Here is a 21,179-nt window from a genome sequence, read left to right on the forward strand (position 1 = left end):
CCCGCACTGCTCGCACCCGCAGTGCGCGCACCCCGCGCACACGCACTGCTCGCACCCGCACTGCGCGCACCCGCACTGCGTGCACCCGCACTGCGCGCACTGCGCGCACCCGCACTGCTCACACCTGCACTGCGCGCACTGCGCGCACCCGCACTGCTCACACCCGCACTGCGCGCACCCGCACTGCGCGCACCCGCACTGCGCGCACCCGCAGCACGTTCACGAGGATGAAGAATAATCTTGTTTCTGATCAACTGAAACTCAAATAGTTAACATGCACCTGAACTTGCAGTGGGACAAGCATTCCCCGCTCCTCCTTTTTTCCTCTTTTAAAGTCTATTCTGTATCGCTGTGCCCTGACCATTCTTCAGCGTGGATGCGAGATACACCCCAGACTTTGCTCCACACTCTATCATGGTACAGGAAACAGAAGTATCTACAAATGCCACTTGACCATGGCTTGTTAGTGCAAGCAACAGCACAAACAGTGCAGGATTGCCTGAATATCCAGGGACAGAAGGGTGGGTCTGATCGTTCTGTTTCTAACGGAGGAGAGCAGTGAGAATTCTGCTGGGACAGACTGAAATATAGGAGGCTGACCTTATAAACACAGAGACATTTAGCTGGTAAATATAACAGAGGTTCCTGCTTCTGCTCGTTACATTAAGCTTCTGCTTCACGCTACGTACACTGAGGCAGACACACTGAGGGGCTTGTTTTATTCATGGATCTGGTATTTGCTACAGACTTTCATTTCACCAATTGTGGTGCATACTTGCGTACTACCATTGAAAGCTCTGATAGCTTTTACCGGTGTGAACGCTAACTAGAGGTAAAGGAAAAGCAGCAAGCTCCTGTCTCTGTTTACAAAAGAATCGCTTTTTCATTTTCTTCACTTCTTTGCATTAAATACTTTAGATCACACAGCCTGCAGACAGCTGTATAAATTTTTAAGAGTGAAGACACTAAGCATACATTGCAAATTCTTATTCCATTGTTGAAAAAGGCTATGGAATAATTTAAAAGAATCCCCTGGGCTGGTGAAATAAACTACGCGTTGTTTGCAGAAGTCAAGATTTTCTTTGCTGGCATTTCTTAAAATTCTCTGAGTCTAAGCGTATTGATGTAGAGAGAGATCCACAAATGAGGGGCTCCTTTTTCTCTTTAAAAATGAGAATAATATAGTTAGTTTCATAGTAAGCAGGTGCTCAACCCAACACTGAGAAACCAGGGTGTTGCTTAGCGAAACAAGCGCTTTAGGCTGCTCGTACATACTATGTTTTGCCTTATGGGAATGAATCCTCTTCTGTGTACTATTCTTAAACCTAGCTCCTAATTTGCCCTGTGTGCTGAAATTAATGTTACTTTCAGTAACTGCTAATCACACTATCCCAGTTTTTAACATCCTTTCCCCCCCACATGTCTAAACATTATTGTCAGCTATTCATGTGGTGGCAGCATTTGTGATGTCAGATCATATCTTATTCCATGGCCAAGATTATATATACAACATAAACTACTTATATGTGTTTTGGCTGCTTTTAAGGATTCTGATCAAGTGTAAGGTCTCCTGATTTTAGACGCTGCACGAACTCAAAGTGATTGACCAGTTGTCTTCTAAAGAAGACAAATCTTCTGCAATTTAGACAGACCAGGTAAAACAGTGCAAGGAAAACAAGATGCTTTGGACTTTATCTAATTCTGTGTGGACAGTCACCCACTTTTCCTTCAGCAAGCTAGTCAACTGCCTTGCCGATTCGGGCCATTTTTAGCTCAGAAACACAATCTGTAAATTCCAGGGAATAAGATTTTTCTCTCTCTTTGCATTTGGTGACATTTGCTAACCGACAAAAGGAATACTGGATTGGGCCTGTTACTGCTTTTTTAGGCAAACAACTCTATTGCTGAGGATGAAAACACAACAGTTTTTGAATCCCACATGCTCTTTCAGTTCCCAGCCTGTATATATTCCCTGAGCTCCTGTGCTCTGAACAGGACGTTTACAGACGGTAAAACGAGCGTCCAAGGGCAGGTAGGGCGGCTGCCTAAAGCTCAGGCTGTTCACAGCTCCGGCGGCGTCCTCGTGCTGGGATACACCGCAGGACGGCCACAGAATGAGGCAGAGGTGACGATGTGCAGCAGACAAGGCGTATTTGAGTTGTGAGTCCTACCCAGAGCACGCCAGGAGCTGCACACCATTTGTAATCCTTCCCATGAGAGCCTGACGGCAGCAAGGGGCTTCAGCAGCTATTAGCAGTGACACGAGTGCCTCGCTAAGATCCAAATCTCGTTAGCCCTCAGCGTGCCAGCAGGACAGCGACCGCACGGCTCTGCTCTCAGACACAACCGGTCCATCGCACTCCAGCGGTTTCCAGGGGGTTCCTCCCCTTCAGATTGCCAACGAAACAGACGGGCGGTCTGTGTGACTGCACAGGAACCGGGTTACCTGGTCCAGGAGGAAAACGCGGCGCTCGCATGTCCCTTTGCTCACAATCGCCAGCAGAACAGTTCATGCTCGGATGGACCTGGGACACAGTCCCCTCCAGGTCTGCTCAGAACATTCACCGTTTCTGATGCCTCCTCCGCTGCAAACGCGGGAGCAGCCGCGGGCTCCTGCCTTTTACCACTTGCTCCACATCCTGGTACTTATAATCCTTTCCTGGGCACGTCTGCCTGCCAACTCCTGACACTTTCCATTTTTAAAAGAGCAGCTTTCCTTTTCATATGGAAGGTCTTTTTCATCTCCAAGCCGTGTGCAGCAAGAGGCTGATGAGAAGCTGGGTGTGCAAACCGTGCTGACGAGGGGTTCCAAACACCTTACTGAAATACATACAGCGGCTTCAAGTTCACCTGGTTTCCCTGGAGCCGACAGAACGGATCCTGCTGCACAGAACTACGCTGAATGCAGCTTTCCCCCAGATTACTTGTTCTTACAGCACCTGGATAGTGATACTTTTGACTTAAAAATAGATCAGATCGTCCCAAACTTCTTCATCTCTCGTTATTTGTTATCAGTGTAGTGTATTTTTTCAGTAAAAATCTTTTCAGGAATGTGTATTATGGAATTAGCATTATATTAGAAGTTCTGCTGTTTGATGTCACATCTGACAACAAATCGTGCAGAGAGCACAAATGAATATGTTCTTCCTAAACTCCTCAATCTCAGCCCCTTCAAACAAGACTTCTCTGTGTTCATGGGTTTTATTGTATGTTAAAGAAGGATGTTTTGTGAAACGGATTCCCATATTGCCAGTCCTTCCCTGCTGCATAGAACAACATCAGCTTTGTAAGAACAGCAAACGGGGTGAGGCACAAAGACAAGCTAAAAGGACAGTGGAATTTTTTCATGGAAAGTTACCTGCTGCCTTTCTCTTGAAAAATTTACATTCTCCCACCCCAAAAACTTGCAGCATTTGAGGTGGCAGTTGTCAGTCACATATCAGGAGGTAGCAAGCTATTAAAATGGAACAAGCCATTTAAGTTGTCCAAGACTGCAAGTGTTTCATTAATTAAAAACCAATTTGGAGTATAAAAGGCAGAAAAGCAGCAAGCTTGTTTGCATTGCTAGAAGCCCAACTGTATCCAAGACTCTGTAATTAAGATTTTGCTTCAGTCCAGATAAGCATGTCCATCACTACGTGTGCAACACGGTTTATATTTAAACAATGCGTACAAGAGTATCCGCAATTTCTGGCATAATTGCAGATGTTTATCAGCTCTCTTCACCGTTCCTGCAATGAATTATCCAGTCAATTGCTGACAGGTTCGTCAATGATTAATAGCTTATGAAGTTTCATTTTGGGCCCATTTTTTTCTGCCAAATCTCCCTCTGTGAACCTTATGTAAGGTGCTGAAAATCTTTTCTCATTAGATAGGGATATATAATTCAATAGCTCCTTTAGCTTCAACCCAGCGTTACTCTGTATTCTGGCTACAACTCTACACCTGACTTATACACCGAACTTTTCTATTAATATCAACGTCATTATAAACAACTTGTTCTGTAAACATTTTAGTGGTCATTGTGAACTATGTCTTAGGAAAACCAGGGAGTTAATGTTTTTGACATTACGCCATTCTGGGATCGGTGCATTTTGGATGTTAAGTTTGTCCATGTATTAATGGCAAGGCACGACACATCCCACCAAATCCTTCCCTTGTTCACAGCACAGCAGCTTTGTGAACCCCGTTCTACGTTCACTGACTTCCATGTAGCTGCTCGGCAGTGCCAGCGGGCGCTCAGCGCTGAGCGGAGCAGAACGGGCTGCAAGCAGCTCCTGGGTTTAGGTAAAAAACGACGTTCTGACAGATACTTGACACTGCCTTTGTTAGGGCCTCTGTGGCCTTTACAGCCAGTACTTTGATTTTGGTTTCAGTGCACAAATGGTGAAATCATTAACGGATCTTTGGATTATTTTTTTTCTCTGCTTGTTTTTAACTTTTTGGGCCATTGCTACACCTTCTGACTTTGGAAACGGGAGGCTGCAATGCCCCGCTTTTGTGTGGCAGAGGAAGCGTTGCTTCCTAACACGGCTTGTTTGTGAGGAATCAGCTCTCAGAATCCTGCCCAGACGCAACCGAGGGGCTGAGCAGAGCGGCGGGACGTTAATCCCAGCGCTCGGCACCGTGCGACCCGCCAGAGCTGCAGGTGACTGGGGACCCAGCGGGCGCTGGGGACGCCGCGGTTTGTCCCAGGCCTGCCTGCGTGTGGGATCATCAGCACGAATCCACAGAACTCTCTTTAGCTTTTGAAATCAATCCAACACAATGCTACGTACTAGACTGGAACCCAAACAATCCAAACCTAATGAGCAGTCAGGATTTAACTTGGGGTTTGTTGGGTTTTTTTAACCAAATTATAGGATATGGAGATGAAAGAGGGAAGATACTTGAAGAACGGGGACAAGCTCTTAGCGAACGCATTTTGGGGGAACAGCAAATATGAGGAAATTCAAGATAGATATATTTACTTCCAAAGCATAACAGGACTAAGGCTTTATCAAGAAAGCAGCCGCTTTGCTCTCTTTGGAAGCAAAGGGTTATAACGCTTTATTGTTGCAGAGCAGTTGCATTTTGCGAGCTTGTGCTACGACTACAGAATGATTCTGGTGCGTTCAGATCTCGTGGAGAACAGAACCCGGGAGGAAGAGGCTTCATGTCCAGCACCAACCAGCACCTGGGGCTGCAGGAGGTTCCACACCAAGGGCTGGGCTGCAGCTCCGCAAACCTGACGGACATACAGACTGGCAGACATACAGCCCGACGGACCAACCTGCCATAACAACCTGCTGAACCAACCTACCACACCAACCTGCCAGACCTACAGCCTACCAGACCAACCCACCATAGCAACCCGCCGGCCCTACCGCCTGCCATACCAACCTACCACACCAACAGCCTGCCGTACCTACACCTGCTGTACCTACAACCTGCCGGACCAACCACCTGCCAGACCTACAATCGCCATGCCGCAGCCACCCAGCTCCGCGCAGCACTGCCGGCCGGTACATCAGGGTGGGGGCAAATAGTCAACGTAAGAGGATGGGATTCTGCACGAGGCTTTGAAAAGTTGTGCTGAACGCTACAGACAGAGGCAATAAGAACTGTATTGAGATCTTTATTTCAATCAGCCCTTACTATTGAGAGCTGAGGAAGAACACTGAGTAGTTCTGAGCAAGCGTAGCAGAAGAAATCTGAATTGCCTCAACGTGAGTATGATGGGGTCTCTTCTGCCCTGAGGGACACAGCCAAAAATACCGCCTTTGTGTGACAGAAACGTATTCCGTTCTAAGAACAAAAGATGAAACTGTTTCTATTAATAAGTATTATTAAAAGACACATGACTTTCCACAATATGGTACTTCATGTATGAACTCCCCCAGTTCTGCACACAGAGCTGTTTGTATGGAGGGAGAACAATTAGGGCCACAGTAGGTAGAGAATTAAAGATGCAACTTGTAAAATACAGCGGCTCACTTTGAATGTTATTCCCAACCATTTCCTTTTGGGATTAAATCTGTGTGTCTATTTATAGGAACATGTTTTTTTCCTTCTGATTAGATGTAATAATCAGACTACATGAAGACTTCTGGTGAAGAAGAGATAAAAGGGAGTGCGTGATGCTAAGTAATGATAGGTTGTTTCTGTAGTCATGGCAAGCAATGCATTTAGAATACTAATAGCTTATTGACTAATGGCTTTGTGCAATTTATAGATTATGAATAATACAAAAAAACTTCCTGTAGAGGCACTTTTTACCTGGACACTAGTGTGATAATAAAAGATTAGCGGTCTGTTCAGGAGAAAACCTGTACAGTCAAATATGCAGCAATCACATCTTTCTGAAATGTAATTAAATCAGCATATGTAGAAAGTAATTAAGAAGTAGCAATGCCAGTTGTATTTTGTGGTTGGTTTATAGTCCTTTATGGTATATGTTACTTAAAGAGGAAGTTGAAAAAAATCTCCATGCTTTTCTCCCGCGGGTGAGCCTGACGTGCCTATGTAATCTACGTTATCTTCACAACTTTCATACCGTGGGAGAACACCAATGCATTTCAGAAACGGTTCATCTGCAGCGATGCCTCGTTGTCATCAATAACGCAAGCAGACTCTCCAAAATTTCCTAGTGGAATCATTTAATAATAATAATAATAAAAAATCCCTGATGGTTCAAGTCTGCTATTGCTGAAGAAGATATACAACGCTAGAAATAATCCCCAGGCACAAGGTTAACTGCCATATCTAGCGTTATTTTCTGACAGAAAACCCTTGCCCACTGTCGAGCTGTACAAATAATACCACAGACAAAGCAATGCCAGGGCGAGGAGCTTTCCTCAGTCGTTTACCTCTGAACCTCCAGAAGTTAGAAACAAGATTTAAAAGCCTCAAGCGAAGAGCAGCACAGGTGAACACCGGCCAGGCAGCAGCTGGTGCCCCGGGTGACCGATTTTGTGAAAACCTCGCTGAAAACAGATCTCGCTCCCGATAACAAGCATGATAACCCGGGCTCTGCTCGGCACATCGTTAGCAGAGTTCCGAACGCACCAAGTGTTTTTAGTGCGAAGAGACGAGAGCGCAGGAAGCTCCCCGTGCGCCTCGGCAGCACACGGGGCACCGGGGCAGGGGCGCCGCCGCCGGGACCCGCGACTCTGCGGGATGGGACCCCGGCCCGAGGTGCCCAGGAGCTCCCGCCGGGGCAGCCCGGGGTGGCTGCGGGTTCCCGGCAGCGCCCGCAGCCCCGCGCCGGCCCCGCAACCCCGCGGCGCTGCCTCCGCGCCCAGCAGAGCGGGGCCGGTGCGGGGGCAGCCGCCCGGAGGAGCAGCCCCAGCAGCGGGCGGCCGCCCCTCCGCAGCCCCCCGCGCCAAAGTTTCCGCTGTCGGGGAGGGGGCGGCCGGGGCAGCCGGAGGGGCGGCCGCCGCCGGCAGCACCGCGTCTCCCCCCGGCGGGCGCGGGCGGCTTCTCCCGCGGAGGGCGCCGCGGCTCCTACCTTCCAGCACCGAGCAGAGTTTGTGCAGGGCCATTGTCTCCCGGCGGGCCGCGGCGATCACCGGCGCTCCATGGCTGCGGTGCCCCCCCCGCGAGGGCGCTGTGGCCCGCGGCTACGGCTGGACCGGCCCCCGCCCGCCCGCGGCCATGCCCGAGCCCGGAGCCGCCGCCGCGCTCGGTCCCATCAGCAGTGGGGCGCGGCGGCTCCGGCGGGGCGGCTGCCCCGGAGGGGCGGGGAGGCGGGGAGGGGCTCCCGTCAGGCGGTCTGGGCACAGCCCGGCAGCTGCCAGCCCGGCTGAGGCGGCTGCTGCGAAATGAAGCTCGTTTAAGATGTAAGGGGTGTTTGCCTGGATGAGCCGCTTGTACGCATGTGCCCGCCCCCACGGAGCCCCGCAAGGAGCCACGGCCGCAGCCGGCGGGGCCGTCGTGCTCCCCCCGCCCGGCCGGGCACTAGGCAGGGGCGGCAGCGGCCCCCGGGCAGCCCCCCTGGGGAGCTGGCGTCGCCCCGCTGGGCACTCCGCTCGGTCTCCGCCGCGCATCGCGCTCCAGGCCACGCTCCGCGCCCGCCCGCGGGGCTTTTTCCGTCTGCGGAGGGCCCGGCGGTGCCGCCAGCGCGGCCCCCGTGTCCGCGGCGACCAGGGCGGAGCGGGCGAACCGTGCGGCCCCTTCCCGGGACACGGTGGCTGGATCCCGGCTGCCCGCCTTTTTTCGGGATCTGAGTGGGGTGCCGGTGGCGTGGGAGGGAGCCGGCCCTCCCCTCCCGTTCCTCCCCCGCTCCCGCTCTCCGTGGCAGAGCGCCCGGGCGGTGCAGCCGTGCCCGCTGCCTGCAGAGCCGCCTGCAGCTCCGGCGCCGGGGAGAGCCCATCACACGCTATTGTGCGGCTGTTGTCTGACAAGACTGACAGCTAAAATGGAGCTATTACTTTACAAGAAGTTAATAAAAAGGCGCACTTAGCCTGCTGCCTGCTCTGGCTCGCATCCCTCCGGTTATCCATCACGTCGGGTTAGCTTGTGACGGGAGATGTTAGGGGAAGGGCCCGAGGTGGGGGCAGGGATGGCAGGGAGAGGAGCTGGCTCACCCTCGGGAGAAGGAAGGGATTTCGGGGGGGGAGCCCCGGTCGGCAGATCCTCCCGGACCCTTCCGAGCTGTCGGCGGAGCCGCCGATGGGCCGGGCACCGGGAGCATGGCCGGGGGCGGTTGACCTACTGACCGGCTACGCGTATAACTGAGATGGGAAGATGTTTGGGTCTGTGCGCGGAGCGTGTCGCAAAGCTTAGCGCAGCGGGCAGGGCGGACAGAGCCCCCCGGGCCGAGCTCTCCGGGGCCGAGCTCTCATGGGCCGAGCTCAGCCGGGCCGAGCCCCCCGCCCCGGGCCGAGCTCTCATGGGCCGAGCTCAGCCGGGCCGAGCCCCCCGCCCGGCCCCCGGGGCTGCGTTTCCCCGCTTGGGGGGCCAGGAGGGCGCTTCACTCGGGCCCCGCGGTCGCGCCCAGCGGTGTCACCCCGAACTGCGGCTTCCCCCGCCGAACTCCGTTGTCTGAGCTCAGGCACTTTACGGAAGCATTTGGGAATCCACTCCATAGAGCCACTAGATTTTGGAAACTGTTAATTAGATGCATAATTGCAATTTGCGATCCTGGCTACTTGAGCACGGCCGCTCAGCACACGGTGGTGGGAGACGAAGCTCTGGTTGCCTGATGTTCTGGCGCTGTGTGCGAATGTTCAGTTCTTCCCACAACACGCAAAGGTCAGCAGATCGTGTTAGAAAAGGTCGTTGTTCCGTTCAGATTATCCGGTGACTGTTCCGAGTCAATCCTGGTGTCGGTCCCACCGATCTGCGCGCAGAGGGGCCCGGCGAGACCTCCTGGCCAAGGTCCTGAGCTTTCTGGGTATTAAAGATGCATTTCAGTGTTCTAAGAAGCTTGCTGAAGTATTAAGCTTGATGCTCTGGCAAAATCCCAAGTTACATAATTATATTATTCCGCTTACTTGAATTGTCCCTTCGATTTCGAATAGAGATGATACAGCCCTTCTCAAAGGGTAGTTTTTCCATGAATTGTTAAATAGCTGCTGCATTCCAGCAGCAGATGAAGCAATTTCTCTCTGTTCACCTTTTAACCATGTTTTTTAGTGGTGTGATGAAATGCTGAATTCCATAGTGAAAACTCCTTTCTAAAGTCAAGTCCTCATTAGGTGGATCGACTTTGATTTTTCTCTTTGCTAAAGAAAATGTTTACTGTAGTAACTCAAGGAAATATCTAACAGACAAAATATTTCTGCCACATCTGTGCATCCTTCACCATTTTTTGTCCTCTCTCCAAGTACATGAACGCAAAATTAAAATCTGACTATGCCTTGTGCAGATTGTTAGGAAAATTGTTTTTTTTAAATGCACAGTGTAGCTGATGGCAAAATTTGGTTCAGATATTTTTATTACTTACAATTCTCAGATCTCGAGCTGAATTTCCATTCAGGAAAACTATTTGTGGTCATGTCACATGTGCTTATGTCACAAATTGCCTCACACCAAAGAAACAGATGAAAAACCTGGTAATACCTTGTGCTCAGTACAAGTTGTAGTATTAATAATTGCGAAGACCCAATGTGCTGCAGTCAGTGTAACCGGGGAGTTGAGCGGCTTTGCCCCTCAGAAGGGTGAACGGAGCCACTGGGAAGTCAGGAGCTTCTCCTCTTGCTCCTTCCCGGCCGCGGTGCCGGCGTGGGACACGCGCAGCAGCGTCACCCCACACGTTCGGGGCACACGCTGCCATGGTTCGCTCGGCTGGCAGAGACGCTTCTCCCCAGGACATCCCTGGTGCTTTGTCTTGCTAGAATTCTTGCTACAGGTGGTGCTTTAAAATATTTTGTAGTAAACCAGTGTTGGGTCTGAAAAAACCTCCTGTTCCTGTTTCGGGAGCCTGCAGAGCGCAGGCTTCCAGGGGAGACGCGTGAGGGTCGAGCCCACAGCGAGCCCCACTTACCTGAATGCGGGTTTGTGAGTTGCTGGGGTTGTTCTGCTCTCTGTGGAGTCATGGCGGTGATTCTGGAGCGGGAACCGTTCCCGAGGACACGGCCCCTCTCGCTGGACGGGTAAACACCTGCACGGACGGGGCAGTTCCAGCAGGGGCTCTGCTGCAGCCGAAGCCCCACATTGCCATCCTTAGAACCGGGTTTGCCTTCTCCCAGCAGCTCTTCCTTGCAACCTTTGCTGTTCTGCCACAAGTTTTAATTTCAATGTTACCCAAAGTGTCTGCTGCTCTTGAGTAGCAGATTGTACGTCGCAAAAGGCCTTAGACCTGCAGGTGTTTTTACTGCATTTGAAGATACTTGTATGTTGTTTTTGAAACAGGTTGCAAAAATATAGATGTCAACAGTGAATGCGTAAGGAAGTTAGGAGCCACATTTTAACTGTTCCCATACCAAGGTTTGTCAGTAGGATTTAAGTGCATTTGCTAAATCTTAATCATATACAAGTTCTAATTAGAAAACGATAGAAGGTGCAAGTGCCTCTCAGTGTGCTAATACAAAATAATATGCAAATATGTATAATTGACATTGTTATTTAGTACCGAGTTAAGAATACCGCAAACTTTCAAATACTCCGGAAGAATACTGATAATCTTCAGAAAGCTTACTGTGCGCTTCGCTGGTTGCCAGCAATAGTTAGACCCGAGTTAGAATATACCTACACACTTTTTGGCTTAAGTCAGGAAATTCAGGAATTTCAAAATAAAGTTAGCACATATTTTATAGCTTTTAGGGATCGTATCATAGATGGGATCAGATTTTTCATGGAAGACAGGAATTAATTACAAAACTAGTGCTTTGCGGCTGATGGTTTCCCAAGTGTCCGCTGAGGCTGGTATTACTGGTGCCGCGACACAGAGATCCTGTCACCAAATGGAAGAAAAACATAGGGCTACTGAAACCCCACAGCAATAGTTCAGATTAACACCTCGAGTGCTCTGGATTTTTTGACTCATTCTTTGATTTAAAATCTTGAATTAGTAAAAATAAGAATTAGTACTATTTATTTGCAAAGTTTGAGATTATTTTAAGCATAATTGTATTTTCTGGATTTAAAAAAAAATCGTTATTTTGATTATAAATAACTTCAAGACTAGGATGGTTAATGCTTTTATATTAACAAAACTAAGCGCTGATGGTTATAATGTAGTAGAAACTTTGGGACTGACTTCTGCTGTTCTGTTTCTTTGAAAGCAGTTACAAAAGTCCTGAACTCACTCAGTGCATTTACAGGGATGACTTTTCAATGAGTCGTGGCGGATGTTTCTGCTAACGCTGTGTGTTACGATGGGCTCGCCACGGGATTCCTCCGTCCCTCCCGCTCCTCCCGTGCTCTACAGAATATGCCCATTAATCTGCAGCAGCAAAGTTGGGTCTTTTCTTGGGGGATTATAGTGCATTAATGATAAATCTGGTAGGAAGATTCAGTCGTAAAGCTCCTAATGGAAAATGAGAACAAAGAAAGATGGTGTTTCAGCAGCCATCTGTCAGTTGGCACGTCAACAGTGTTTTTCCATAGGTGAGATGTGGCGCTGCAGCCGTTCCAAAGGCAGGGACACGGCTGGGAAAACGCTGCATCACAACTATTTCTCACTTCTCGGTTATTGTGATGATCACCTGGAACTACAGTTTGTGTGTTGCCTTCTTAAACTCACCGGTAGATGGGTAACAACCCTACTCAAACCTCTTCGTGATGCTTATAGAGCAGAAAACCAAAGTACGACATGAAACCTTTGACAAGAGGTTTAACAATATTTAATGCTTTCATTCAAAAAAGTGTGCATATAGTGGCGTGAGCCAAGCTACGAGTAGTTAGAACCTGTGGTAAACTTTATTAAAAGAAAATTATTAACGTACCAACAATGTATGGTATACAAAGCGATGCAATGATGCGCTACGGAGCATGCAAAACACCTTAAAGCAAAAGATACCAAGTTCATTGTTGTGTTAATTTGAGAACAGCTTAAATGTCAGCATGAGGTTATTTAGTTCCTAATTGTTTTTCCAAAAAACATAAGGAGGGTAATCTATGGTTTTTATATTGGGCTACAGCCAGCGTTGCTGCCCCGGCGGCATTTTGCGTTTGGCCTTACGCTCCGCGACCATCTGACACAGACAGGACGACGTGCTGGATCCTGCTTCTCTGAGCTGGGAAACCTGTTATTGCTGTTGCTGTCGGGAGCAAATTCTATCAATGCGGTTTAAAAAGTCCCACAGCGTGAAGTGTTTATCTCAGAAATCTTACCTTTTCACGCCACTCTAAGGAAGGCGTGCAGGAAGGAAAGGTGCTGTCCCGAGTGGTCTCAGGGTGTCAGCTGCAAGTCTCCTTTGCTGCAGTCTCACCAGTTCACGTTGGAGATCCCTGATAAGCCCCATGGCTTGGCAGAGCCCTTCTCGGCTCTTCTCGGGACTTTCAGACGCGGTGCTGCTGTGGGGACGGGTCGGTGCTGTCGCGGGAGCAGGTGCTGAGGGTGAGCGGGGGAACACGACCAGCTCGGCCTGGCCTGGCCATCCTGTCCTGTCCGTCGTGTCCTGTCTGTCCTGGCCTGGCCGTCCTGTCCTGTCCGTCCTGTCCTGTCCTGTCCTGTCTGTCGTGTCCTGTCTGTCGTGTCCTGTCTGTCCTGGCCTGGCCATCCTGTCCGTCGTGTCCTGTCCGTCGTGTCCTGTCTGTCGTGTCCTGTCTGTCCTGGCCTGGCCGTCCTGTCCTGTCCTGTCCATCGTGTCCTGTCTGTCGTGTCCTGTCTGTCCTGGCCTGGCCATCCTGTCCGTCGTGTCCTGTCTGTCGTGTCCTGTCCGTCGTGTCCTGTCTGTCGTGTCCTGTCCGTCGTGTCCTGTCTGTCGTGTCCTGTCTGTCCTGGCCTGGCCGTCCTGTCCTGTCCTGTCCATTGTGTCCTGTCCATCGTGTCCTGTCTGTCCTGGCCTGTCCATCCTGGCCTGTCCGTCCTGTCCTGTCCTGTCCTGTCCATCGTGTCCTGTCTGTCGTGTCCTGTCTGTCCTGGCCTGGCCGTCCTGTCCGTCGTGTCCTGTCTGTCGTGTCCTGTCTGTCCTGGCCTGGCCGTCCTGTCCGTCGTGTCCTGTCTGTCGTGTCCTGTCTGTCCTGGCCTGGCCGTCCTGTCCATCGTGTCCTGTCTGTCCTGGCCTGTCCATCCTGGCCTGTCCGTCCTGTCCTGTCCTGTCCGTCCTGTCCGTCCTGTCCTGTCTGTCGTGTCCTGTCTGTCCTGGCCTGGCCGTCCTGGCTTGTCTGTCCTGTCCTATCTGTCCTGTCCTATCTGTCCTGTCCTGTCCGTCCTGTCCTATCCTGTCCATCCTGGCCTGTGCTTTCTGTCCTGTCCTGTCCTGAATAACTATTAAATTAAAGCATGATTATTTTGAGACTCTTCCAAGATCCGAAGCACACTGAGCAATTGCACCTTTGTCACCATTGTAAATATATGAAGTCGAGCTACTCGCCTGATGTGATTATTACATCCTCATGACACTTGGGCACAGGAGTGCACACAGATAACATACATGGCTTATTCTGACTGACCTATTATATTCTTACTTTAATCTTCATGTATCTCATCCTTTAGCAAAGAATGTAAGGGAGTCAATCCTCATTCTCCTGCCACTCCAAAATGTTTCTTTCAAACTTGTTTAAAACCAAAACCAACAAAAAAATCCCTGACCTTTCTTATAAATAGAATAAATAAATGAAAAGTTCCTTTCATAACGACATTAGGCCTTCCTAAAATAAATATGGTTATAGTTTACTTATGAAAACAGTTTATGTAACGCTGATACATTTTATGATTTTAATTTTTTAATGCGTTGTGTTCTCTCCAGAACTAACACACGTAAACACTGCACCCACCCCGCGACGGGTACGGAGCTGCATGGGCACTGCAGGCCGCGCGTCCATCTCCAGGCCCTGCTTCCTCTAACTATTGCACAGACGGGTTTAAACAAAGAGAAATACAGAATACTTCAGGCTGAGCACCACTGAGCACAATCAAAATCATGAATGACCACGTCATCTGGGAAACTACTCAAGCTGGATTTTCAGAAATGCAGGTTATTTTGCGGGAAGGTACAAATGACAAGAGCAATTCAGGTGGTACAAAGTATTCTGCTCACTGAAACGCTACACTTTATTTACACAGCTCTTTCTATCAAATATTACTAAAGAACTGGTGGTACGTAAACAATGGTACATGCAATTTGATCCCTTTACTAAGAAAAATAAATGTACAGTTCTGTTAAATAAAGATCAAGTCCTATTATGTACAGTCTGTTAACAGAAAGGCCTTGGGAGACATTCAGGTCTAATTTTAATACTTTCCAAACAACTACCAAATAATGCAACATTTACAAATAGCACACCAGCAGTATGTCATGGTAATCATTTCACAAATCAGAACTTAGTATTGCAATTAAGCAAATGAGTAGCAGCTCCTTCAGAAATATTAAGGCATGTCACATGGCATCAAAATGGAACCGATGAGCCTCCTGCCGCTTCTCTCTGTCATCCGCTTTCTGAAAAACAATAATGAGAAAGCACTTTGTGGATGCAGAGCGATACGGGTACAGAAGCACGTTGTCAAATGGCAGAGAACGGCTGATTTTTTCCAAGTCATTCATTTGACAAAAGGCAAAATGCTCAGTAAAAGCCCCAATAATTAGTTTTTAAATGCTGGCAGTTTAAAACAGTAATAATCTACTGAAAATCGGCTTCTGCTGTTAATGCTCGGCTGTTTTAGTATTTATGACCCATTCTTTTCTATTATTTCTAACAATGCTTCTTTAAAAGGAATATTTCAACAAAATGAAGAACGTCTCCTAGTATGCATTTATTTAGTGTGCATTATAAATACGAGATGAAATTATTCTGGAGTAACTGTAACTGTCATCTGTTACACTGGAGATTATTTCAAAAAGTTTCTGTTACATCCAAACTCAGCCAAAGATGGCAGCTCAACCTGCAATTAGCAGCACCAAGGAGGCGAAAAACGTTGCGTGGTTTGGTTTGAATGATGAGAACATGCCGTAGGATGCGCAGCTGGGACAGCGCTTGGGAAAAAGCAGCGTATTTCAACGGGACCCACAATCCACGTAACGGGTACAAACGTGTCCTCGCCACGAGCCTCCCCTGCTGTCCTAACGCGGTTTCAGGCTCTCAAAGCCCTTACTGAAGGAGTTTTGAACACACAGCATGAATGTTTCTAGAAAACAGGGGTTTTGTCATGATGACCAGTATGTGTAAATCCCAGCATCAAAGAATTTAGCAAAGCAGATTTAAATGCTTTTTAGCTTGCTTATGACTTTTTTTTTTTTTTTTATGATGTCCTGGTTTTGTTAAAAAACAAGTTTCTCTTTTAGTGAATTAGCCTGTCAGCTAAAGCTTCATATGAGCTGCATTTTCCTGGAGAACCAGATACATGTTTTGGTAAACACAGCAATGGAATGAGAAGTTACTGATAAGCACGGATGGACATCTCGCCAGAGGGACAACGAGAAACAGGTGACCAAGAGACTGACCAACTGTGTATAACATCCCATTCGCGTGATACTTCATATAAAAGTGGGAGATCACGAGGATCTTGTCCCCTTTTCCTTTTTTTTCCCTTTTCCTTATGGCGACATTAGGAGAGGACCTTGCGAGTCGTCCCTGCGAACTGAGGCCAGTGACAGACTGAGTCCAGCTCCGGTTGGCTGCAGAGTCCAGTCCAGGACTTCGGGTGCCGGCTCTGCAGTTGCTGGGACTTTCCAGATTGGTTTTGTGTATTTTGTATTATTTTCTCTATTTTATTAGTAGCATTAGTAAAACATTGTTAATTTTTGCAGCTCTCTTCTCTCTGTCCTTCTTTCCCTCCCGATCATCTGTGCTGAGTGGGAATGGGGGGAGAGGAGGTCAACAATACACCTGCCAGGGTTTGATTGTCACCCCGCAATCTAAACCCTCGACAGATGAGTAAAATTAAGGAAAGCCTTTACAGTATGCGGCTGTGTGGGCATTCAGATTCGCATCTCGGTTATCAATATACATGACAATTTAGGGAGGGGTTGGTGCGCGTGCTGTGCCAGGAAAGGTTGGCGGCTGCTCAGGCTCCAGCCCGGAGATCTCGCCACACACGGTACGTGCGGCAGCAGCTCCGTTCCACCCCCTGTGCGCTTTGCTGCACTCGTGGCAGCAGCAGAGCTGTGGGGGAAGTTCAGATGTATCTGTCTGGCTGTTTGGCAGGACTTTCTCAATGTCAGGAGTATTCTGAATGTCAAGACTGGTGGGAAGAGGGGAGCGCCGTACTCCCTCCCGCATTGAAATGCGCGTCACCTTCCACGAAATTTTATAGTCTCACTCAGAAAGCAATTTTCCCTCCATTTCTTGTATGCTTCCTGACAAAATTACTGCTTCAAATTTGACAGTAACGGATACTCTGATGAATCCATCAAAACTTCTCTAGCAGTATTATCACCCGTGTGTTCCCACAACCGGGCTCAAGACCACAAAGCACGTTATGAAGAATCAGAATATGGGAATATCAAGGTCCTCAGATGAATAATGGTGCAAATTCTTCCTTGATTTATCTTTCATTTGATGTATCAAAACTAAAAACTAGTAACCGAGGTTTAAAACCTCGTCTTTTTAAATGGATCCAAATTTCTATGGCAGGACAGAGCAACACACTGTCCCTGACTCCTACAGTTATTTAAACAGGACGATACTTGTATAAGAACTATTGTTGACAAACGGCTCTTGCTACTTCTTATCTGCAGAGGTGAAGGTACGTGGTTTATTTTAACTGCTACATAAACCAGTGCAGCGTACAGACAAATACATCCTCTGGGGAAAGAACAGGTTGTAGCTGCCCTTCCTTTCTTTGCTATAGGTGCTCTAAAGATCTGCAAGGGCAAACAGCATTCAGGCAGAACAGTGGTTTTCTGAGAGGATCACAGGAAGAGGCAGTAAACCCAGAGCAAGCTTAGAAACAAGGAACTTCGGAGTTTAACTGCCAGTCATGTCAGTGATGCACAATACAGCCTTGGTCAAGATTCGGATTTGTTCTGTACCTCAACCATTTTTCTAAAAATTGGGAAGGTAAAAATCAATAGGAGGGCACTGGAAAATTATAGGAATTAACAAAGGTTTATACAGTAGCCTGAAAACGCACACAGTTGATCCAAATATTTGTGCCTATTTTAAGCAAGATGCAGCTGTTGGGAATGAGTTTATAATATAAGCAGAACAGCACTTCAGTGCCGTGTACTGATGGGCGCGGGGTGGCTCAGCGCACTCAGTTACAATACAAGAACTACTGCACAAAGACTTATTTTAAACGTTGTCATTAAATCTCCATTTCTCCAGATGGAATGATAGGTAGTTAATCCTTCCTGAACTCCAAGTGTTTGTTCCGTGGCTCTCGCTGCTGAAATGCGTTGCAGACAGCGCTGGACCCGGCGCAGTCCTGGCTCCCATCAGCAGCGTGTCCCCGTACACTCACACCAACTTTGCGTTTCTTTGCTTTGTCTGGTTTATTCCCAGCTTTACTGTTGTTTTGGAGACTGCATTTAACATTTTGAAGAGCAAAGACTGACAAGTACCATTTGAATATGAGGCATGCGCAAAGCCTATCTGAATGTTTAACAAGGTCATTTTATTTCCACAAGCACAAAATAACAAACAGCTCTACCGTGTCAAAATGTGCAGTAATTTTATTTGACAGCTAAGATTATGGTTTGGGTATGTAGTAGCATTTATTGGCAATCCTGCCAGTTGGATATGATTGCGAACTGAGCATAGTTAAGAAAAATGGGGACGCGTTTCTTTTGTGACATGAAAGGCCCCTTTCAAAATGCTTCTCAAAATCAATGGATTTCTATACCCTGCATGTATAATTCAGACACACAGAGCAAAGCAGCCAATGTGTACACCACTGGCTCCCTATAGTCTTGAATGCTGATGTCAGTGTAATCAGCTGAGATAGAGAAAAAGGGACGCGTTCCTCATTTTTAGATTACCAGCAGAACTCACTGTAAGCAAACTGAGTTTATGTGCCATTTTCCACAACAGTACTCCCTTAAACTCTGCAAAAAGGAAAGCTGAGGTGTGAAACAAAACCGTCTCATTTAGTTGAGAGTAACAGCTTAATGGCAAAAGCTTATCCGTGTTGCTCTTCATTTCCTTTTTTAAGTGTCTTAGAGCTTAAATAAAAACAATGCCAATTTTTAAGCTTTCAGTAAATACTGCATTAATAATAAACACCTTTTGGGAATTAATGCAGTCTGAGTCAGAAAGTATATAGTAGAAAACTACTCAAAAAAGCCAATGTACAAGACCGTAGAAAATTAGGAAGTGTTAAATAGCATAGAAAATACAGAAAAAATGTAGTTAATTAAGCTTACCTTTTCTTGCCAGTGTAATATGCCAATTATAGCCAGGATGAAAACACAGACACCAATTAAGGCTATAGCTGTTAGCAGCACAATGTTACTTGGGGTCAGATACAGTTTGGCACTCCAGCTGTCCAACAGAATAAAATCCACAGAAACATTAATACCTTCCATTAGGAAGCAGAAATCAGATTTAACATATAAAGATGAAACAAACCTGCTAGTGTAAGGCAGGTAATGACCTGGTCTACAGAAACTAGTGCCTATTCCTAGAGAATGAGGCTTAATGGTGTTTACTTGGAAATATATGATTTAACACAATTACATTCAGGGGCTCCCGCTGGCCGCGCAGCTCGGCCCCAGGTTCACCCAGGGCCAGCTGCAGCTGTGGGCAGCAGAACCAGCCCATGATGGCAGAAGAATGGCAGGAGCAACCAAATGAAGCACGTTAAGGACTTCTGGAAGACATTGCTCGAACACCATGGCGTCCCGAGGCCCAGGGAACACCTTTTGTAGCCCAGCTCCCACCGGTGGCAGCACCGAGGCCTCGCACGGAACATCATCTCTGTCTTAAAAAAGCCTACCCATTTAAGCAGTGTTCAGTAGGAAATCTGATTTCTTCTGGGGATTCTATCCTCTGCTGTTCTACAGTGTCCATAAACTTACTTTATAGGCAAGCAAAAATAGATGAAGGATGGCAGAAAAATTTCTGCATAACACATACCTTTAAGTACCTCGAGACAATAAGTAAATTTTCTTGATCTGGCAGATGTTATTACTGCGGTTGTTAATTAGCAACCCAAGTGGCACATCACTTCTCAACTGATATTTGTCCTATAGTAAAATTAACTGCTGAAACTGATGCCAGAATCATTTCTGCATGATAAATGCAACTGACCTCACTAGTAGATCAAGCGGCAAAGAGCAGCTGGAATATGCGACTAATGTTTTCTCTAATAGCAAAGAGAGAAACGTGCTCTTTCCGTGGTAAACATTTTAATTGCAAAATGAACTTGGTATTCAAGCTCTTGTGTAACCAACCCGTTCACCTCTACTTAAAGAGAAACATTCATACCTGTGGCAGCAGACAGCACATTCGCAAGGGCGGAACTAAAGCTTTGAGATGTAACTAGACAGAAATTGCATGTTTGCTGACACAAAACCGCTTGCTTCAATCATTGCCGTGCTTGCAATTTGTCAACAAGAATGTTGGTAAATCCAGCAGATATGTTACTGTTCACAGGAGCTGAGCCGGCGATAGATTTTCATTGTTTGTATGGGCTGGTAACACTGTGATAGTCTGCGGGCACGGGGTCTGTGCACAGTGCTCTGCCGAGTCCCCTCCGCACAACTCACCTCCCCTGCCGTTGTTCGGAAATTTACTCTCTATACGAGGGACTATTTGTAAACCTACACCTAATGCCTAGTTTAAGCTCTGTATTAATGGGATTTTGCGAAGTGCAAATCAAAATGAAGTTACCTTCGAGGAACGTTATGAGGATAGGGGATGACTATCAGCTGCGAGTTGGGTATGATAGCTGTCCATTCTTGTCTTCTTATGGACTGAAAGAAAACCAAAGGCTATGTCAGTTCCTAACTTACTTAAAAGCAAAGGAATTCTCTCTTGAAACATACAAAAGGAGAAACAAGAAAACAGTTGCTTTTTTAAAAGGATTTTAAATATAAGTGATTATTCCCTCATGTTTGTACAAACCTTTTATTCTGAAAGCTCAAAGTGCTTTCAAAAAAAAAAAAGTAAAAAGCAAAATAACTATTTCTGACATGAAACACAGCGTCTGCTTAAAAAGTACAAAGCAATAACGTAATAGGGAAAGAAGAAAAGCACCAACGCTACAAAGGAGGCAGGCAAAGCAATTATCCAAATCAGGATTTGGTCAGTAAGCTAATTCAAATACCTCGCTTTTTGAAGTAGCACCATCAGATCTTTGAAGACTGCAAATGGTCAGGACCCTACTTTAATGTTTCATCTGCAGATTAGATAAACACGGTAATCTCCACCTTCCATCTCACTGATCATGGTTTTATCAGCGAGGCAGAAAGGATTATGCGAGGCAAGTGTTACAGCCGAGACCGTGAGACCTAATACACACTTACCATACAAACAAGCACTAGATATCTGTGCTAACATTTACAGACACCTTCAGTCATCTTGGTGTCCTAGTGTTGGCTTCGGAGCTCATACACCCCAAAAACCAGGCATACAAAGTTCTTTTTGGCAAACTTCTCTGTATTCAAGCTTATTGTTTTATATTCTTGCTTCTGAAAAAAACAAACCAA

The 21,179-nt window shown here is 47.3% G+C and overlaps 2 protein-coding genes across 4 annotated transcripts in view; both read right to left on the reverse strand.

Moving 5' to 3' along the window:
- The window catches only part of NETO2 (neuropilin and tolloid like 2), a 32,715-nt gene extending 24,350 nt beyond the window's left edge, over window positions 1–8,365 (reverse strand). For all 3 annotated transcript variants that reach the window (XM_082062491.1, XM_082062490.1, XM_082062489.1), the window contains exon 1: window positions 7,490–8,365. In XM_082062491.1, coding sequence (XP_081918617.1) covers window positions 7,490–7,523 — 34 coding nt within the window. In that variant the 5' untranslated portion in view covers window positions 7,524–8,365. The remainder of the gene's footprint in view (window positions 1–7,489) is intronic.
- Window positions 8,366–14,807: 6,442 nt separating this feature from the next.
- Window positions 14,808–21,179, reverse strand: part of ITFG1 (integrin alpha FG-GAP repeat containing 1) — an 87,272-nt gene continuing 80,900 nt past the window's right edge. Inside the window, exons 16-18 of the mRNA XM_082062842.1 lie at window positions 20,362–20,444; window positions 18,894–19,011; window positions 14,808–15,029 (exon numbers count right to left, since the gene is read on the reverse strand). Of these exons, the coding sequence (XP_081918968.1) occupies window positions 14,970–15,029; window positions 18,894–19,011; window positions 20,362–20,444 (261 nt within the window). The 3' untranslated portion in view covers window positions 14,808–14,969. The remainder of the gene's footprint in view (window positions 15,030–18,893; window positions 19,012–20,361; window positions 20,445–21,179) is intronic.

This window comes from Streptopelia decaocto, assembly GCF_964273445.1.
Source record: "Streptopelia decaocto genome assembly, chromosome: 11".
In the NCBI taxonomy this organism is placed as follows: Eukaryota; Metazoa; Chordata; class Aves; order Columbiformes; family Columbidae; genus Streptopelia; species Streptopelia decaocto.